Here is a 16,083-nt window from a genome sequence, read left to right as displayed (position 1 = left end):
CTAACGACCGGAGTTATCAACATGCTTTTCGAATGATCAAGAGATTGGAGGATAACTTTCGAAGTAGAGTCTATAAATAAGCAGTGACTTAATGATAATATAATCTTTTTTTGAATGATGATGTTCGGAGAATATAAACTCCTCATGATGATGCTATCATCATCTCGATGATGATAGCGAACTTTGATGTAAAAAGAATCCTAGTAGATAATAAAGTTCAACTGATATTTTATTTTACTCGATTTTTTTTCGAATGCGACTATCGACTGACCGACTTAGAAGAGTCTCTATATCCTTAGTCAGTTTTACTAGAGACACATTCAATGTGAAAGGAGAAATTACTCTCCCACTAATTATGAGAACAGATCCATGACAAAGCACCATCCTTTTGACGTTCACAGTGTCTGAGTTTCTTCAGCTTACAATGCTATACTCGGACGATCGAGACTTAATGCATTGAGAGCAGTGGTGTCGACATATTATCTTCTGGTCTAATTCTCGACAAAGAGTGGAGTCAGAGAAATACGTGGAGATCAACAACTAGCCCGATGCTGCTCATGGTTTCTACCAAAAATAGTAAGCCTGAAGATCTTCTGTCGGTTGACAAACTAGACTAAAAAAAAAAAAGAAGGGGTGAGCCAGCTGAGTAATTGGTTTCAATCCCATTAAGAGAAGATGATCCTACAAAGACAATTCAAATTGGGTCGCAATTACCTGATCCGGAGCGAAAATAGCTAGTGGACTTACTGAGAGCAAACGCTGACATTTTTGCTTGGTCGGTGACTGACATGCCAGGTGTTGGGGTAGATTCTCGTTGCTTAGTCGACTACTAAGTCTTCTCGTCTCTAAGCCGATTAGAGGAGCTACACCAACTAAGCTACTGCCACTCAATCCAACTCAAATTGACAAGTCTTGTCTGACAGGGTTGACACCGGCCACCATCGTGGATACCTGACCGACTAAGGGCAGCATACTCCCAGTCGGTATAAAGCCGACTAGGTTTTACATGCCACTCATGGCCCACTACGTCGAATAATACTCGACCTGTAACCGACTTCATACTCAACATACAATCGACTACGTCAGTTGATGGTGGGATACCACCCCTTGACGACCTCATCTTGCCGACTCCGATAATGCCGGCCTTTGCTGACTAGCTGAGCATTGAACATGACCATCATGTCATTTTGATGGACTACATCAGGGTCATATCACTCAGACGCATACTCTGATCGGCTAGCTACATGCCATGATGGGATGCTATGGATTTATTAAATATACCCACAGGATCATTTATTGTATCCCACATATGGTGGCGTCCGTCATCTTATCCATGCTGAATAGAAGACATGCTCACCATCAGCATTTAAAAATATCCACGCGACATCATACGGCACTGTACGATAGGACATGATCAATATGATCCCTTGTCCTCTCACCATTCATTTTGCTTCCTCTATAAATAGAGGTAAGCAGGGACTCCTCCAGATACGCACACTATTTACAATCCAGAGATTCTGTCGCTCTTTTTTCTCAAGCCATCTTACTGACTTGAGCGTCGGAGGGTCATCATCGAAGCCACCTTCGGTGGGACTTGTTTTGTCGGTCCTTCCACTCTGGTGCCGAGCGGAGCCCAGCACCACCCTTCTTCGATCAACCTTGTCGCTCTCAGTCTCAGTCTTGACTATGTGTACCTTCTTCGATAATAGCACATTATCTTCTGGCACTCTCGCCACCTACCAACAAGCACGGCTCCTAGTCGGCTCCAAGCCGACTACTGACTATCCATCGGAGAAAGACTGCAACACCAGAGATTCCTCTAGAAGTAATAACTCATCGGTTAAACATCGACCCCAAAATTAAACCAGTGAGATAGAAGAAAAGATCTTTACCCCTGAAAGATAAAAGATCATCGTTGAAGAAGTTGATAAGCTCCTTGCAGCTATCTTTCTAAAAGAAGCCAACTATCCCAATTGGCTCGTTAATGTGGTAATGATGAGAAAGATCAATGAAAAATGATGACTCTGCATTAACTACACTGATCTAAATGAAGCTTGTATGAAAGATAGTTTTTTCTTATCAAAAATTGATCAATTAATCGATGCAATATCGGGACATCGACTTCTGAGCTTCATGGATGCCTTCACAGACTACAATCAGATTTAGATGGCATCGTAAGATGAGGAGCACACTGCCTTCACAACCAACAAAGACATCTATTATTATAAAGTGGTGCCGTTCAGTTCAAAGAATACCGAAGCGACTTACCAACAGCTGATCAACAAAGTATTCAAGACATAAATTGCATGTAACATGAAAGTCTACGTCGACGATATATTGATAAAAAATATTGAAATTACTGATCATGTTTGAAACTTAGAAGAAGTCTTCGACAACATCAGATGAAGTTAAATCCGATCAAGTATACATTCGGAGTGATTGCCGAAAAATATCTTGGATTTTTTGTATCGTAATGAGAAATTGAGGCTAATCTGAAGAAGATAAAGGCCATCAAATATATGAAGCATCTCAGTTTCAAAAAAAAGATACAACAACTCAACGGAAGAATCACCATACTTAGTTGATTCATCTCAAAATCGGTAGAAAGATGTTTGCCCTTCTTCAAGATCTTGCGATAAACGAAGGACTTTTCATGGTTGGATGAATGTTTATAATCCTTCGAAGATCTAAAAAAATACCTAACATCTCTCCCACTACTCACAAAATCGAAGATGAGAGAAACACTGTATCTCTACTTAGCAATTTTCACAGAGATGATTAGTTCGGTGCTTATCTGAGAGGATAAAAATCAGATTCAATGGCCTTTTATTACACCAGCAAGGTACTCCACAATACCAAAATACAATATTTAAGAGTGGAGAAGATGATCTAAGCTCTGATCATATCGGCACAACTACTTCAACCATACTTTCAAGCACCTTCAATAGTGGTCTTGACAGATCAACCGTTGAAGGTAATTTTGTATCGACTAGATACCTCCAGTCGGATGGCAAAATGGACAATCAAACTCAGTGAGTTCGACATCCAATATCACCTATGACCATCAATGAAGGCCCAAGTTTTAACGTACTTTATCGTCGAGTGCACTGTGCCCAACAATAGATCAGATAATAAATCCGATGATAAGTTAGAATAAGTTAAGAATCCTGAGGCCAAACCTATATCAGTATGGATGCTACATGTTGATGGGGCATCCAATGCCCAAGAGAGTGGAGTCGGCCTCATCCTCACCAACTCCGAAGGGACTGTGACCAAATATCCCTTTCGATTAGACTTTAAAGCATCAAGTAATCAAGCCAAATATGAAGCCTTCATTTAGAAGTCTATCATTTACAAATTCAGTTTGCTGCATACCATCATCACTGATAGTGATCGATAATTTGACAATCAAAATTTTAAAAAATTTTGTGCGAAGCTTCATATTACACACAAACTCACTTTAGTCAGCCATCTCCAGTCTAACGATGAGGTAGAGGTGACAAACCAGATGATTCTACATGGTCTCAAGATCAGACTGAATGAAGCTAAAGATCGTTGGATAGAAGAATTATATCTGATCTTATAGGTATATTGGATAACTTCTTATATCCCAATGGAAGAATCGTCATTCAACTTGACCTATGGAACAGAAGCAATGATCTCAGTAGAGATCAGATTGCCATTAATGAGAGTTGAACATTATGCAGAGCCAAGTAACTTTGAATATCGAAGGACCGACTTGAACTTGCTTTCAGAGATTCGACAGCAAGCTCAAATTCAGATGGCCGTATACCGACAAAGAGTAGTCCGGTATTACAATGTAAGAGTCAAACCGAAGATCTTCCATCCAAAAGATTTAGTCTTAAAGCAGACAAAAGTTTCAAAAATTTTAGATCAAAAAAAATTATCTTCAAACTGGGAAGGATCCTACAGGGTGATCGAGACACTCCACCCAGGAGTATACCGATTAAAGACTCTCGATGGAATGACTATTCCTCGGATATGGAATGCTGATAATTTAAAAATGTATTATCAATGAAGTTATCCATATGTACAACATATTTGAAATGAAATGATTGGATTTTGACTTTTCTTACACATTCAACTATGATATCAGATCATCAATCAATCGACTAAAACATGCTAACCCAACCTCAGTTAGATGACTCTACATACCAACTTCAATCGAACAATTAGATATGCTGACTCAGCTACGGTTGAGTGGAACAACATGCCGACTCAACCATGATTAAGTGGAAGAATAAGCTGATTTGACCTCGACTAAATCAAAAATATATTGACTCGACTTCGATCGGTCGAAAGATATTCAGCTTATCACCGTATATCGAATACTTAAGAAAATTTATGCCTAAAAACTAAGTCAGCTGATATCCGACTAGTAAACAAATTATTCTACTATGACTATCGATCGATATTTGATATATTGATTGATAGTCGGTAATCTGATTAACATTCGACTGCATTGACAACGATCATCTAAAATGAAAAGCAACATGCAAGAAGTTCAATACTTAGACAATTTTTCTTTTCATTCATGAGCAAAGGATTACAAAATTGGATCCAAAGTCTGATTACAAAAAATAAGTTGGACTATTATCCGATTATAAGAATGAAAGAAAAAGATATCAATACCGATCACCAATCGGCCTCTTTCTTATCTGTGTCAATAGCCGCCGCAACTCCAATTTCATGGCCTTCAACAGCAGTCGATTCTACTCTAATCGACCCTGATATGGCTTCCTTTGCAACTGGGGCCAACTCTATCGCAATCGATGCAGCTTCTTTAGTCGAGGCAGCCCCTTCAATGACTTCTTCTTCAGTCGGGGCTGTTATATCATCGGCTAGCTCCTCTCCTAGAGTACCAACTAGGATGACTATGTTGCTCAGATCTAGGTCAGAATAAAGCTTTCTGACCGCATCCCTCCCGTCCTCGTAACCGACCTAATAAGATGTGCTGCCACTCTCGAGGATTTCATTTTTGAAGTCTTCAGACTCCTTGTAATCCTTGACAACCTGCTCCCGCACTTGACTGAGAGCTTTCTTGGCCGATTGTGCTTCCTCCTTAGTGGAGGCCGACTCTGCATCGGCCAGTGCCAATCTTGCTTCGGTGGCCCGATGCTTCTCCCGCTCCTCCAACTCTTTGAAGAAGTTGTCACATTCCTTCTGGACTTTGTTGAGTGCATACTTCTTCTTCTTGATCCAGGCTTCTTAAGATGCGACAGACTCCTTGGCCGACTCTACTTCGGCTCTTGCCGACTTTACTTCGGCTCTGGCGGACTCTAACTCGGCCTTTATTTGGGAGATCTCCTCCATATGTTTCTCCTTCCACTTTGTTACTATCCGGAGGCATTCAATGATAGCAGCTTTCTCGACATTCACGGTCAAAACCATATCGCTCCATATTCGATGAAAGTCCGTGATCTTTCGATAACCACTCTCTAGTGCCGACATATCATGCGCTAACTGAAAAAAGAGAGATAAGTTAGAAAAATAAGTTAGAAAAGATAATTAAAAAGTAAAATACTGACTTACACTGAGAATCATCGGATAAAAAGATAAAAACATATCGGACACAGTCTGACTCTTCCTATTTTCTCGATCAGCAGGGAGCAACGCAGTCTCGATGAGCCATTTGACCAACTTTGGATTTGCCAAAATTGACTCACTTGCTGGAATCCGAACGTTGAAGAGCTCCGTGAAGCCCATCGACGACCCATCCTCGATCGAAGTAGCCGGTGCTTTCCCTCGCTCTCCAGTGGACGGTCGATCGCTTGATGCCGCCATCCATTCGGGTGTTAAAGGTACTCGAGATAGTATCAGTCCTGTTTCGATCAATCCTGGTTCGGATGTAGGAATTGGCTGAGACTCTATCGACATTGCTCTAGCTGGCATGGCTCTGGCAGGTGGTGGTTCGATGATAGTAACATGATCATCTCCGTCTGGCTCCTTATCGAAAGGAGGCACTTCAACTAATGGAAGCATTGTCAGAGCCGACAATGTTATAACCGGCTCTGGCTAGGCCCAAGGATGACTACTGATGGAGTGTCGGTCTCGATCACCACCGTCGACTGAATGTCGGCCTGACTTTTCTTTGGAGCTCTAGAGGGCCCCGCATCGATCGCAGACCTCTTCTTGGCAATGAACTATCGGATATCAGCCATCGAAACTCGCATCGAAGATCTCATAGCTGCAGGCAGAAAGTAAAATGATTTGGTTAAAATTTGAAGTCAGATAAACGTAAGAAACTAAAAAACTATATTATGCTATACCTACGATGGATGCCGAATCAAGTCCGACGTTGTAGAGAGCTTGCTCCGCCAACAGTTCCTTCCGTAGAGGAATCTCCATATCTTTCAAATGGAGGAAGTCTTCTCTGTCGGCGACATCAACCCAATTATTCTCATTCGGACTTGTATCCAGACTTTTCCAAGTAGAAAGAAAGCTCCAGGATAAGGAAGAAGAAATAAAGAAAAATCGAGTCTTCCAATTATGAATGGAAAAAGAAAGGTCGATGAAAGACAGACCCTTCCTCAGAGAAAAGAACCACCAACCCTTAGCATTAGGGTGGAGGCGAAGAACGAAGAAAGGTCGAAAGAGAGAAATCCGAGGCATGATCGGGATCATAAGAAGCTGAGTGGAATTTAGTGTGAGCTGAGCAAGACATAGTCGATAATAGTTCAGGACATTCCGAATGAACTCCAGAATTGAAAATCGAAGCCCAGCTCGAAAGTTCTCCTGATAGAAAGTGACTTGATCTGGCGGTAGGGATATTATCCGACCGTCTGGACTAGACGCAAACAGCCGAAACTGATCCAGGATACTATATTACTCCCACAGTCGAGCAACAATGGACTCCGACAGAGAAAAAACTTCCACTATCGGATTTGGCACAGAGTCGTTGGTTGGATCAGCTATCCGACAACCCCTAAAAGGATCAGGGGCTCTATCTACGGGTCGGTCACCTTCCTCTTTTACTCTGACCTTACCCTTCCCTTTTCTATTGCTAGTAGCCATTGGCAATGGTATCTAAAGGAAGACAAAGGAATGAAAGAGAAGAAGGGGAAGCCTAACCTGGAAGCTAAGAATGCCTGAGGGACCACAAAGATGGAAAGAAAAGAGCCTGTAGTCTTCGACACCCACAGGGAAGCTTTCAGTTGCAAGAGTTTTTAAACTCTCAGAATAGCACTAAAAGGAATCAGCAGGATAAAAGGGGATCTAATATATATATATATATATATATATATATATATATATATATATATACACATATATATATATATACATATATATGTATATACATATATATATATGTAGATATACATATATATGTATATATATATATATATATATATATATATATATATATGTATATATATATATATATGTAGATATACATATATATGTATATATATATATATATATATATATATATATATACATATATATACATATATATGTATATATATATATATGACCCCCCAACCGTCGAGATGAATTCATTCAAATTAAGATTCTTTCAAATTTTGACATGTGGTGACATTTGGACCGACTGTCGATAAGACTTTTCGATGCATCCATCGCCTGATCATGCCACATCATTACTCTCCGCCAGAATGATCAAGAGCTAATAATGGCTAGATGCGTGGCGGCAACCGACTGGTCAGAATCAAGTCGATCGGATTGTCTGACCGCTTAACTGACTGTAATATTTAAGAACCATCTCCTTGAATTGACACCTCAATGATGATCGCACGACCATTGAAAAGATAAAATGACTAAAGATTTTTTGACTTTCAAAGAAATCATTAATGCCTGCAGTTGAATCGGGGCTCGAGATATCACATGACAACTTCTTTCATCCAATGTATCATGCCACATGTCAATCCACATGTCAGGCCATCTTGGAGTTGAGAGTGAGGGACAATTGTTGGGGCAATTGAATCTGCTTCCTCGATTCACAGTCGGTCAATCGACTATCTATCGGTTATGGGTGGACCATGAAAGCTACACTGCAAGATGAGTTCCGGCTCAATTACAACACATCACCTGACTTTCAATCGGCCTAATAGGTATTGACCATCGACTATCAATCGGTAAGCCGACTGACAGTCGGCAACTCTTAACCAACTTTTCTGACCGATATAATTCAACTATAGCGATTCGACCGATTTCATAACCGATGGTCAGTCGGTATATCAGAGTCATCAATCGATGACCATTCGAATTTCTACAATTATCGACATACAGTCGGTGCACTCAGACTACTGATATAAAGTTGGTATATTAGCAACCACCAGCGCAGAAAGTACATAACGGCCACATACCATGATCATCAGTGGGCATTAACTGTCCATCCCGTGATCATGTAGCGTCAGAATAAGCGAAACTTATGTACCTAACTGTTATAAACGGTTACCAACAACTCGTCTATAAAAGAGAGAGATAAATAAACAGTATTGATAAGACACTTCTAAACTAATACTTTACCATTTTGAATATTCTATTTGTTGTTCATCACTTTCTATTGATTTAAGCATCAGAGGATCCTCATCGGACATAATTTTGATCAGTAAATTTTTTTTACAGATTGCTCTTTATTGGAGCTAAACGCAACAGTGAATTGACCGTAATAATTTTTTCCAACCATCTTGATTTTGTCCAAATTTAACCTGGTTCCCAGCTTCAGTCAATGATGCAATCATCCGCAACAAGTATATCGATATGTTAAATTGCTCAGACTCTCTGACTACAAGGTTAAACACTCCAAAGGTTTGTTTTAATTTAATAGTAAGGCCTACATTGGGGACAGTGTTTGATTGCGCCCGGAAGAAACAAAGTTATCTGGTCAACATCCAAAAAATAGTCTCCTACGTGATATTTCTCAATTCTGTTCAATTTGTGGGACCGAATAGAATTATATTACATAATTGAATGAAAACATTCCACCCAATTACCATTATACTGGATATATTTATTTTCTTTTCTCTCTGAATTCTTCCACTTCAAATCGGGACGCATAGGCTGCCGGTAAGTCCATTTCGTGAGAGAATGTGTTCAATGTTTAATCCATTATTCCACAAAGAAAAAGAAATTTTTTATTCAAATAAAAGACAGATCATTCATTAGGTTATTGAAAAAAATAAAGAATAAATTTATTCCACGAACTTGTTCCTTCAATAATATCAGTTTATTCGAGACCTGATTCACCTAATTTATAAAACGGCGAATTCGAACCGAAACTGGAATCGTGCCAGAAGATGCCGAATTTATCAGGATCCTCGGTCGATCAAACGATAACGAGAGCTTCGAGTCTCCATTTCCGTCAGAATCGCGAGACCGCAACGGGAGCATCTCGTGTCAATTCAGCTCTCGAACAACACCTGGCCCTGTTTGGGTGGTGATGGCAACCCAGCCCAGTTCTTCCACGCCTCCCCTCCGACGTCCTCGGTCTTAGTAATTAAGCCAAACACTTGAGAGGGTTGAGGGAGAGGGACGGTCCAAGGCAGGGCAGAGCAGCAGAGCTAACGAGAAGCAACGATGCTCGCCGCGAGGGCGACTGCTCCCCACCACCAATGCCGCCTCCTTCCCTCCAAGCCCCTCCAGATCCCAAACGTGAACCCCGATCCTAGCCGTAGCCTTCGATCCGCGATGGGCCTCCGCCTCCTTTTTTCCCTCAACACCACCCAGCTCGGCAGCAGCAGCACCACCGCAGCGCCGGCGGCGCATCCTCTCCAGACGCCAGCCCAGACGCGCGTGGACATCCTGTCGGAGTCGCTCCCCTTCATCCAGCGGTTCCGCACGAAAACGATCGTGGTCAAGTACGGTGGCGCTGCCATGAAGTCCCCGGCCCTCCAGTCCTCCGTCATCAGCGACCTCGTCCTCCTCTCCTGCGTCGGCCTCCGCCCTATCCTTGTCCACGGCGGTGGCCCGGAGATCAACTCGTGGCTCCTCCGCCTCGGCCACCAGCCCCAGTTCCACAACGGCCTCCGCGTCACGGACGGCCTCACCATGGAGGTGGTCGAGATGGTTCTCGTCGGCAAGGTGAACAAGTCCCTCGTCTCTCTCATCAACCTCGCTGGCGCCACCGCCGTGGGCCTCTCTGGCAAGGACGCCCGGCTCCTCACCGCCCGCCCTGCCCCCGACGCCGCGGCCCTCGGCTTCGTCGGTGAGGTGGCCCGCGTCGACCCCGCCATCCTCCGGCCCATCCTGGCGGATGGCCACATCCCCGTCATCGCTTCCGTGGCCGCGGACGACGCCGGGCAGGGCTATAACGTGAACGCGGACACTGCCGCGGGGGAGATCGCGGCCGCCGTCGGGGCGGAGAAGCTGATCCTGATGACGGACGTGGCGGGGATCCTGGCGGACCGGAACGACCCGGGGAGCCTGGTGAAGGAGATGGACATCAGCGGGGCGAGAAGGATGGCGGAGGTGGGTGGGGAAGTCGGCGGTGGGATGATCCCCAAGGTTAACTGCTGCGTCAGGTCCCTCGCCCAGGGCGTCCGCACGGCCAGCATCATCGACGGCCGCGTCCCCCACTCCCTGCTCCTCCAGATTCTCACCGATGAGGGCGCCGGGACCACGATCAATGCTTGATTCTGATTGATCCCAATGCCCCTCACTTTTTCATGATTGACCCCGATACGCTGCTGCCCTCGTTCTGATGGCTGTGCTGCTGCCAGTGGTAATCTTTTTTGAGAAAAAGATTTGATATCATTTTTATCTTTTTTTTTCTTATAAAAAATAAATATGATATACTATTCAGCTGCACCATAAGATTTTTCGTAGACGATGGCCACCACAAAAAAATATATGCAGTATTACGATAACTATCGTGAGCATCTCGACTCATTGCTATATCACAAAAATTTTAAGTTCTCAGATCATCAATACGATCACTGACCACCATATGAGCTGAAGAGTCTATTTGCATACTGAGCTGAAATATCTCCAAGGTTTGATTTATGTACGAGCTGTTCAGCCGATTTAGTAATCTGGTGATGCGGCGGGCTGAAGTTTCACAGTCTATCGAGCAAGTACTAGAATGAGGGTTATTGTCTGACTGAAGGTCTTTACCAAATGGATGAAGTGGCACATCCAAGAACCTATAGGCTAAAACAGCTTGACGCGATTCTAATTTTTAGATTATGGAACTCGATGAACCTCAGTATATATTACCAATGATGTAACTACTTTTTATGAAAATAAAATTTGTGGGGCCATTAATTTATGATTGGCACTCGAGTTCTTCAAGAGTTGCCTCCTCCTTCTACTTAAGATCCTGAACTATAACTACGGTCAACTAATGTGGGGGCTAATTTATCAGATCTTCAAAAAGATCTCGACGACTCCGAGGTGGGGCTAACTTACTAGATCCCTACAGAGCTCGAGTTGCACGAGAAGTGGAGAGAGACCCTTAGAGAATCTGAGGCGGGGCTAACTTACCAGACTCTTGCAGAGCCCGAGTCGTGCGAGAAGCGAAGGAGACCTTTAGGGAACCTCCAGATGGATAACTAATTAGACCCTTAGAATATTGCCGAGAGTGCAAGATGCCGTGATACAAGCTCACCGCTGGCATATACTGCCTCTTACATGAAGACGAGAAGTACTAGATGTCATAGGCATAAGATGACTGCAGGCACACAACACTACTCGTGAGGGCTAACTTATCAGACCCTCGAGAAGACCTCGACGGCTCCAAAGCGGGGCTAACTTATCAGACCCTTGCAGAGCCCGAGTCGTACGAGAAGTGGAGGGAGACCATTAGGAAACTTCTGGAGGGATAACTAATCAGACCCTCAGAACATCATTAACGAGCTCTAGATGTCATAGGTACAAGCTCGCCGTCGGCACACACAGCCTTTTCAGAAGAAGAATAAAAAGATGGACAACGTACAGCCAGAGATATTATCTCAACAAGTACTCCTTTCGTCTGATCCTCAGACTCAGAAGTAAAGGGATAATATTACGTTGATTACCATGAGCATCTTAGATCAGCGCTAATCACAAGACATTTCAAGTTCTCGGATCATCAATACGACCGCTGACCACCATATGAGCTGAGGAGTCCATCTCCATACTGAGCTGAGGTATTTTCGAGGTTTGATCTGTGTATGAACTGTTCAATCAACTTATCTATTCAACGTGTGCAACAGCTGTCTATCCCGAATAGATAAAATTTAGCGTAACCATCTCTTTTGATCTTGCGGGAGCGATTAAGGGTTGAATTATCTCGTCCAATTTGATATATTCAACGGCTCGACAATCTCAAGATCGTGCAATCTCATAGTTAACAATCTAGCTGTCCGACATCTTTCTATATAAACAATCAGAGCTCTAAGGATCTAGGTAAGTCCGATCAAATCTTTCTTAGATAATCCGTTGTTGCTCCTCTGTTCTCTATTTTTCTGACTTGAGCATCGGAGGATTCTCGTTGAAGCCACAATCTCCGGTTCGAGACTTGTTTTGCAGGTGACTCCAGCATCACCATGTGAGGTTTCCAGATGTTCGTCTTCCGACTCCGACTGATTTAAGCAGCAATAGGTAGGATGGATATATCCCGCAATAGCTCTACCATCAAAAATAATGATATCAAATATTCGGGTATCATCTGCAACTAGATATGAGCAACTAGCTTTAAATAATGAAATTAGCTCCTCCATGAACTTCTTTATCATACACATTATCATCAAAATTGATTTTAAAGGAACAAAGAGATCTTTACCAAAAAAATGCAACAAAAGAGACAATGACTCTTATGTAAAGCGAATTACTTGAGGAAAAATTACCAGTGGAGCCTCGTAAAAAAAAGTTCTCATGATGTGGTCGAGTTTCTGGAGGAAATGCTTAGGTATGATGGAGTTAACCATTAGATAAATGGTTAAAGCATGTCATTCTGACTTGATAAGGATAAAGTTCCCCATTAAAACTTTCCATTTTCAACTCCCTAGTTTGTGGAGGAACTTTTGCATGAATAAATTGCACTTAGCTCCAGATGGCCTTATGTTAGTAATAGGAGCTCTCTGATATTACCAAGTATTATTGGATTTCATGACATGCAAGTAACATTTTATCTAGTCCCTTATTGGTGGATTTATCCTTGGGTTGAATCTCACCATACGTTTGCTCAAGTTCACTTGCTGACCATAGACTGCATAATACTCCTTGATGATGGTAATCAATACTATAGCATTAGACAAGCTGGCTTGGACAATCAAAATACAATTGTCAACAAAAAAGAAGGTATGAGATCAAGGAAATCGAGGGGCATGTATGAGAGCATCTACACCAATTATAAATAAAATATGGAGAGAGAAAAACACCTTGGCCTCGATCTAACAGTCGATAAATCGTTGATGTGCCATTAATTTGAAGAGCAATGAAAGGGGACACGATACAATATCATATCCATTCAATCTAGATTTCATGAAAGCCCATTCATTGAAGAGAGTTGAATGGAAACTTCCATATGACTTGATCATATGCACATTCCGTGTCTAAATTTATAGCCATGTAGTTGTATTGAGAGAGTCCTAATCAGATTATGCATTATCTCTAGCCAATAAAAAATTATCAAATATATTTCTGCCCTTGATAAAAACCCTTTGTTTTGGGCATATTGTAGAGTTTAGTGTAAACCGCATTCTTTTCACAGAAATTTTTGGCAATTAATGATAATGTACAGTATAGAGTGCACATACCAATAGTTTACTTTTACTTAACTTTGATGACGACGATGATTTTAATTTATATCATCTCTATACCTATCGAGCATTTCAAAATTCAAAAAATTCAAAATTTTATTAAAAAAAAAAAGCATGTCACATCATGAGTTTCAGACCGGACTCTCATTCCCTGATCCTACTATGGGAAAAAAAAATGCCTTTCCTAGAGTTCCATCGAAATATGTGTTTTCTAATTTACATTTTTTTTAAAAAAAAATTGCTAATTCAAAACTCTTTTGATTAGACCCAAATTTGTATAATTAAAAAAAAATTATGGATTAAAATAGAAAAAAAAAAAAGACACCCTCTCAAGTTTGGATGTGTCCAAGGGACACCGTCTCAATTTTAAAATTTTAATTTAATCCTTTAATTTTTCAAATATTCAAAAATAGCTTTTCCTTTCATCGCCTTTAATAGAGTGGTGGCATAACTATTACATATTAGCATAAAGCGGTTGCTGGACAAAAATACTTTTGATATGTATCGAATGGGGTGAAGTCTCTAAAAATCTTTTGTGTGAAATAAATCTCAATGCATCCTTAATATATGGCATATAGTTAAAAATTATCTGTTACATAGATTTCAAAATGCTTTAAACTCTATTCGTCCTCTTGCATATATATTAAAAACAGTCTTGATATATGTCTCATAGTTAAAGATCACTTACTACATAGATCTCAAAGTATTAAATACGATTAAAAGACATTTGTAGATGTTTGAAGAGGACAAAAGAATTTTTTTGGCCCTTTGAAAGAGTAGGCTAACAACATCGCTTGGCTAAAAAGGATGATTATTATGGAATAATTTGGAAACTTGAAGAGTTGTTTTGAAATATATATTTTAAAGTTGAGGAGGCATCTCGAACATATCCAAAATTAAATAGTATCACTATAATTTTTTCTTAAAATATAAATTAATATATATTATTTTAAAATAATAATATTTTTACATAAACAATTTTCATTCTTGCATGTCCATGGCACCTGCAGAATGCTAGTTTATGTACTGTGCTGCTTGAACAAGATATCGATTTAGAATAATAATGTCCTCCTGCTACTAAGTTCTATCATTTCAGGAGCCTCCTATGAGAGCGATATTCTTATACTTTGCCCTTGAACGCAAACAGGCCACTAAGATCCGAAAGCCCGGATCGTATCCCAGATGTGTGGGTGCTGGGTTGTAAAATGGGATCTTTCGCACCACAACATCGAGGAGGTCAGGGAGGACACAAAATGATCCAAAATATTTTCTAGCAAGCAACATTGTATTTGGATGCGATATTTTTCTGGGATCACATCCATTTCCTTCTTCGTCTTACGGTACAACCTGATGGGATAAGCACCTACAGCAGAAAGATGGGGGCTCTAGGCTTGCTTGTTTGATATTTCTTTTATAACCTCCTCACACATCAAAAGTAAGTTATTAGTATTATTAGTTTTATTATACCGAGACAGCCCATGATAAGGGACTTGATAACTTGAGTTAAGAAGAAAACTGCCACCGACAGCTACGTTCTCCGGTTCTATATAATGGTTAGGGATTGATGCGATGTACAGCAGGTGGTGCTAGGCTCGAGCTCGGGGATGGTTGGACCATCTTGCAAGCTCCACATCAGTATCTGTCGAGGATAGGAGAATGGAGCAATGACTTAGCATTTTTTTTTTTTCAAGTCATCATGCATGCGCTTGCCCATTTTCTGAAGGAAACATTAATGGTGAGAAATGCTAACATCTCATTGAGAGAGTAAAGTGAATAAAATAACGTTCTAGTGCCAGAGGTGAGCCACGTCACGAAGCACCAACACAAGAGTCTATATGGTTCCAGACATCGTTCCAATCCATATCAAACGAAACCCTAATTTGCTATTGCAATACTATATAACTATGGACCACTTCCATTTAAGCTTTTATCTAGAATTCGTAGTTATTTTGAGAACTAATGTGAGAATAATTAGGAAACAGTAGCTCTCACGGGTTGCCGCATATGAAGGCACGGGTACGATGTCACCACCGGCATTGTGAACCATGCAGGCATCTGAGTGCAATTCACTAGTAGGCACGCGAATCATCAAGAGGTATGTTTCTACCTAGTGGCAATTGTCAGTAATGGTCAGACCGGAGTTCATCAAACCTATCCTCTGAAGTGTGCATCTAAGAGCAACTCATGAATACGCACACAAATTGTTAGGCTAATGTTTGGATTCAATGGAAATTGTCAGAGGTGGCAAGCCAAATAATTTTCAAAAAAATCTTTCATTTATTTCTCGATGAAGGAAATTCTTCCTTTCTATCATAGCTGGAAAAAATAGGATAGAGAGCTTCTTGGGTATCTCCGTGGTTGT

The 16,083-nt window shown here is 41.2% G+C and overlaps 1 protein-coding gene across 1 annotated transcript; it reads left to right on the top strand.

Moving 5' to 3' along the window:
• Positions 1–9,132: 9,132 nt before the first annotated feature.
• Positions 9,133–10,748, top strand: LOC105054524 (uncharacterized). The gene has a single exon (XM_010936057.3). The coding sequence runs from the start codon at positions 9,559–9,561 to the stop codon at positions 10,612–10,614; it is 1,056 nt and encodes a 351-aa protein (XP_010934359.1). The 5' UTR covers positions 9,133–9,558; the 3' UTR covers positions 10,615–10,748.
• The last annotated feature ends 5,335 nt before the right edge of the window (positions 10,749–16,083 follow it).

The sequence above is a fragment of the Elaeis guineensis genome, chromosome 11 (genome assembly GCF_000442705.2).
Source record: "Elaeis guineensis isolate ETL-2024a chromosome 11, EG11, whole genome shotgun sequence".
In the NCBI taxonomy this organism is placed as follows: domain Eukaryota; kingdom Viridiplantae; phylum Streptophyta; class Magnoliopsida; order Arecales; family Arecaceae; genus Elaeis; species Elaeis guineensis.
The sequence above is the reverse complement of the archived record's forward strand: the minus strand, read 5'-3'. Positions and strand labels throughout refer to the sequence as shown.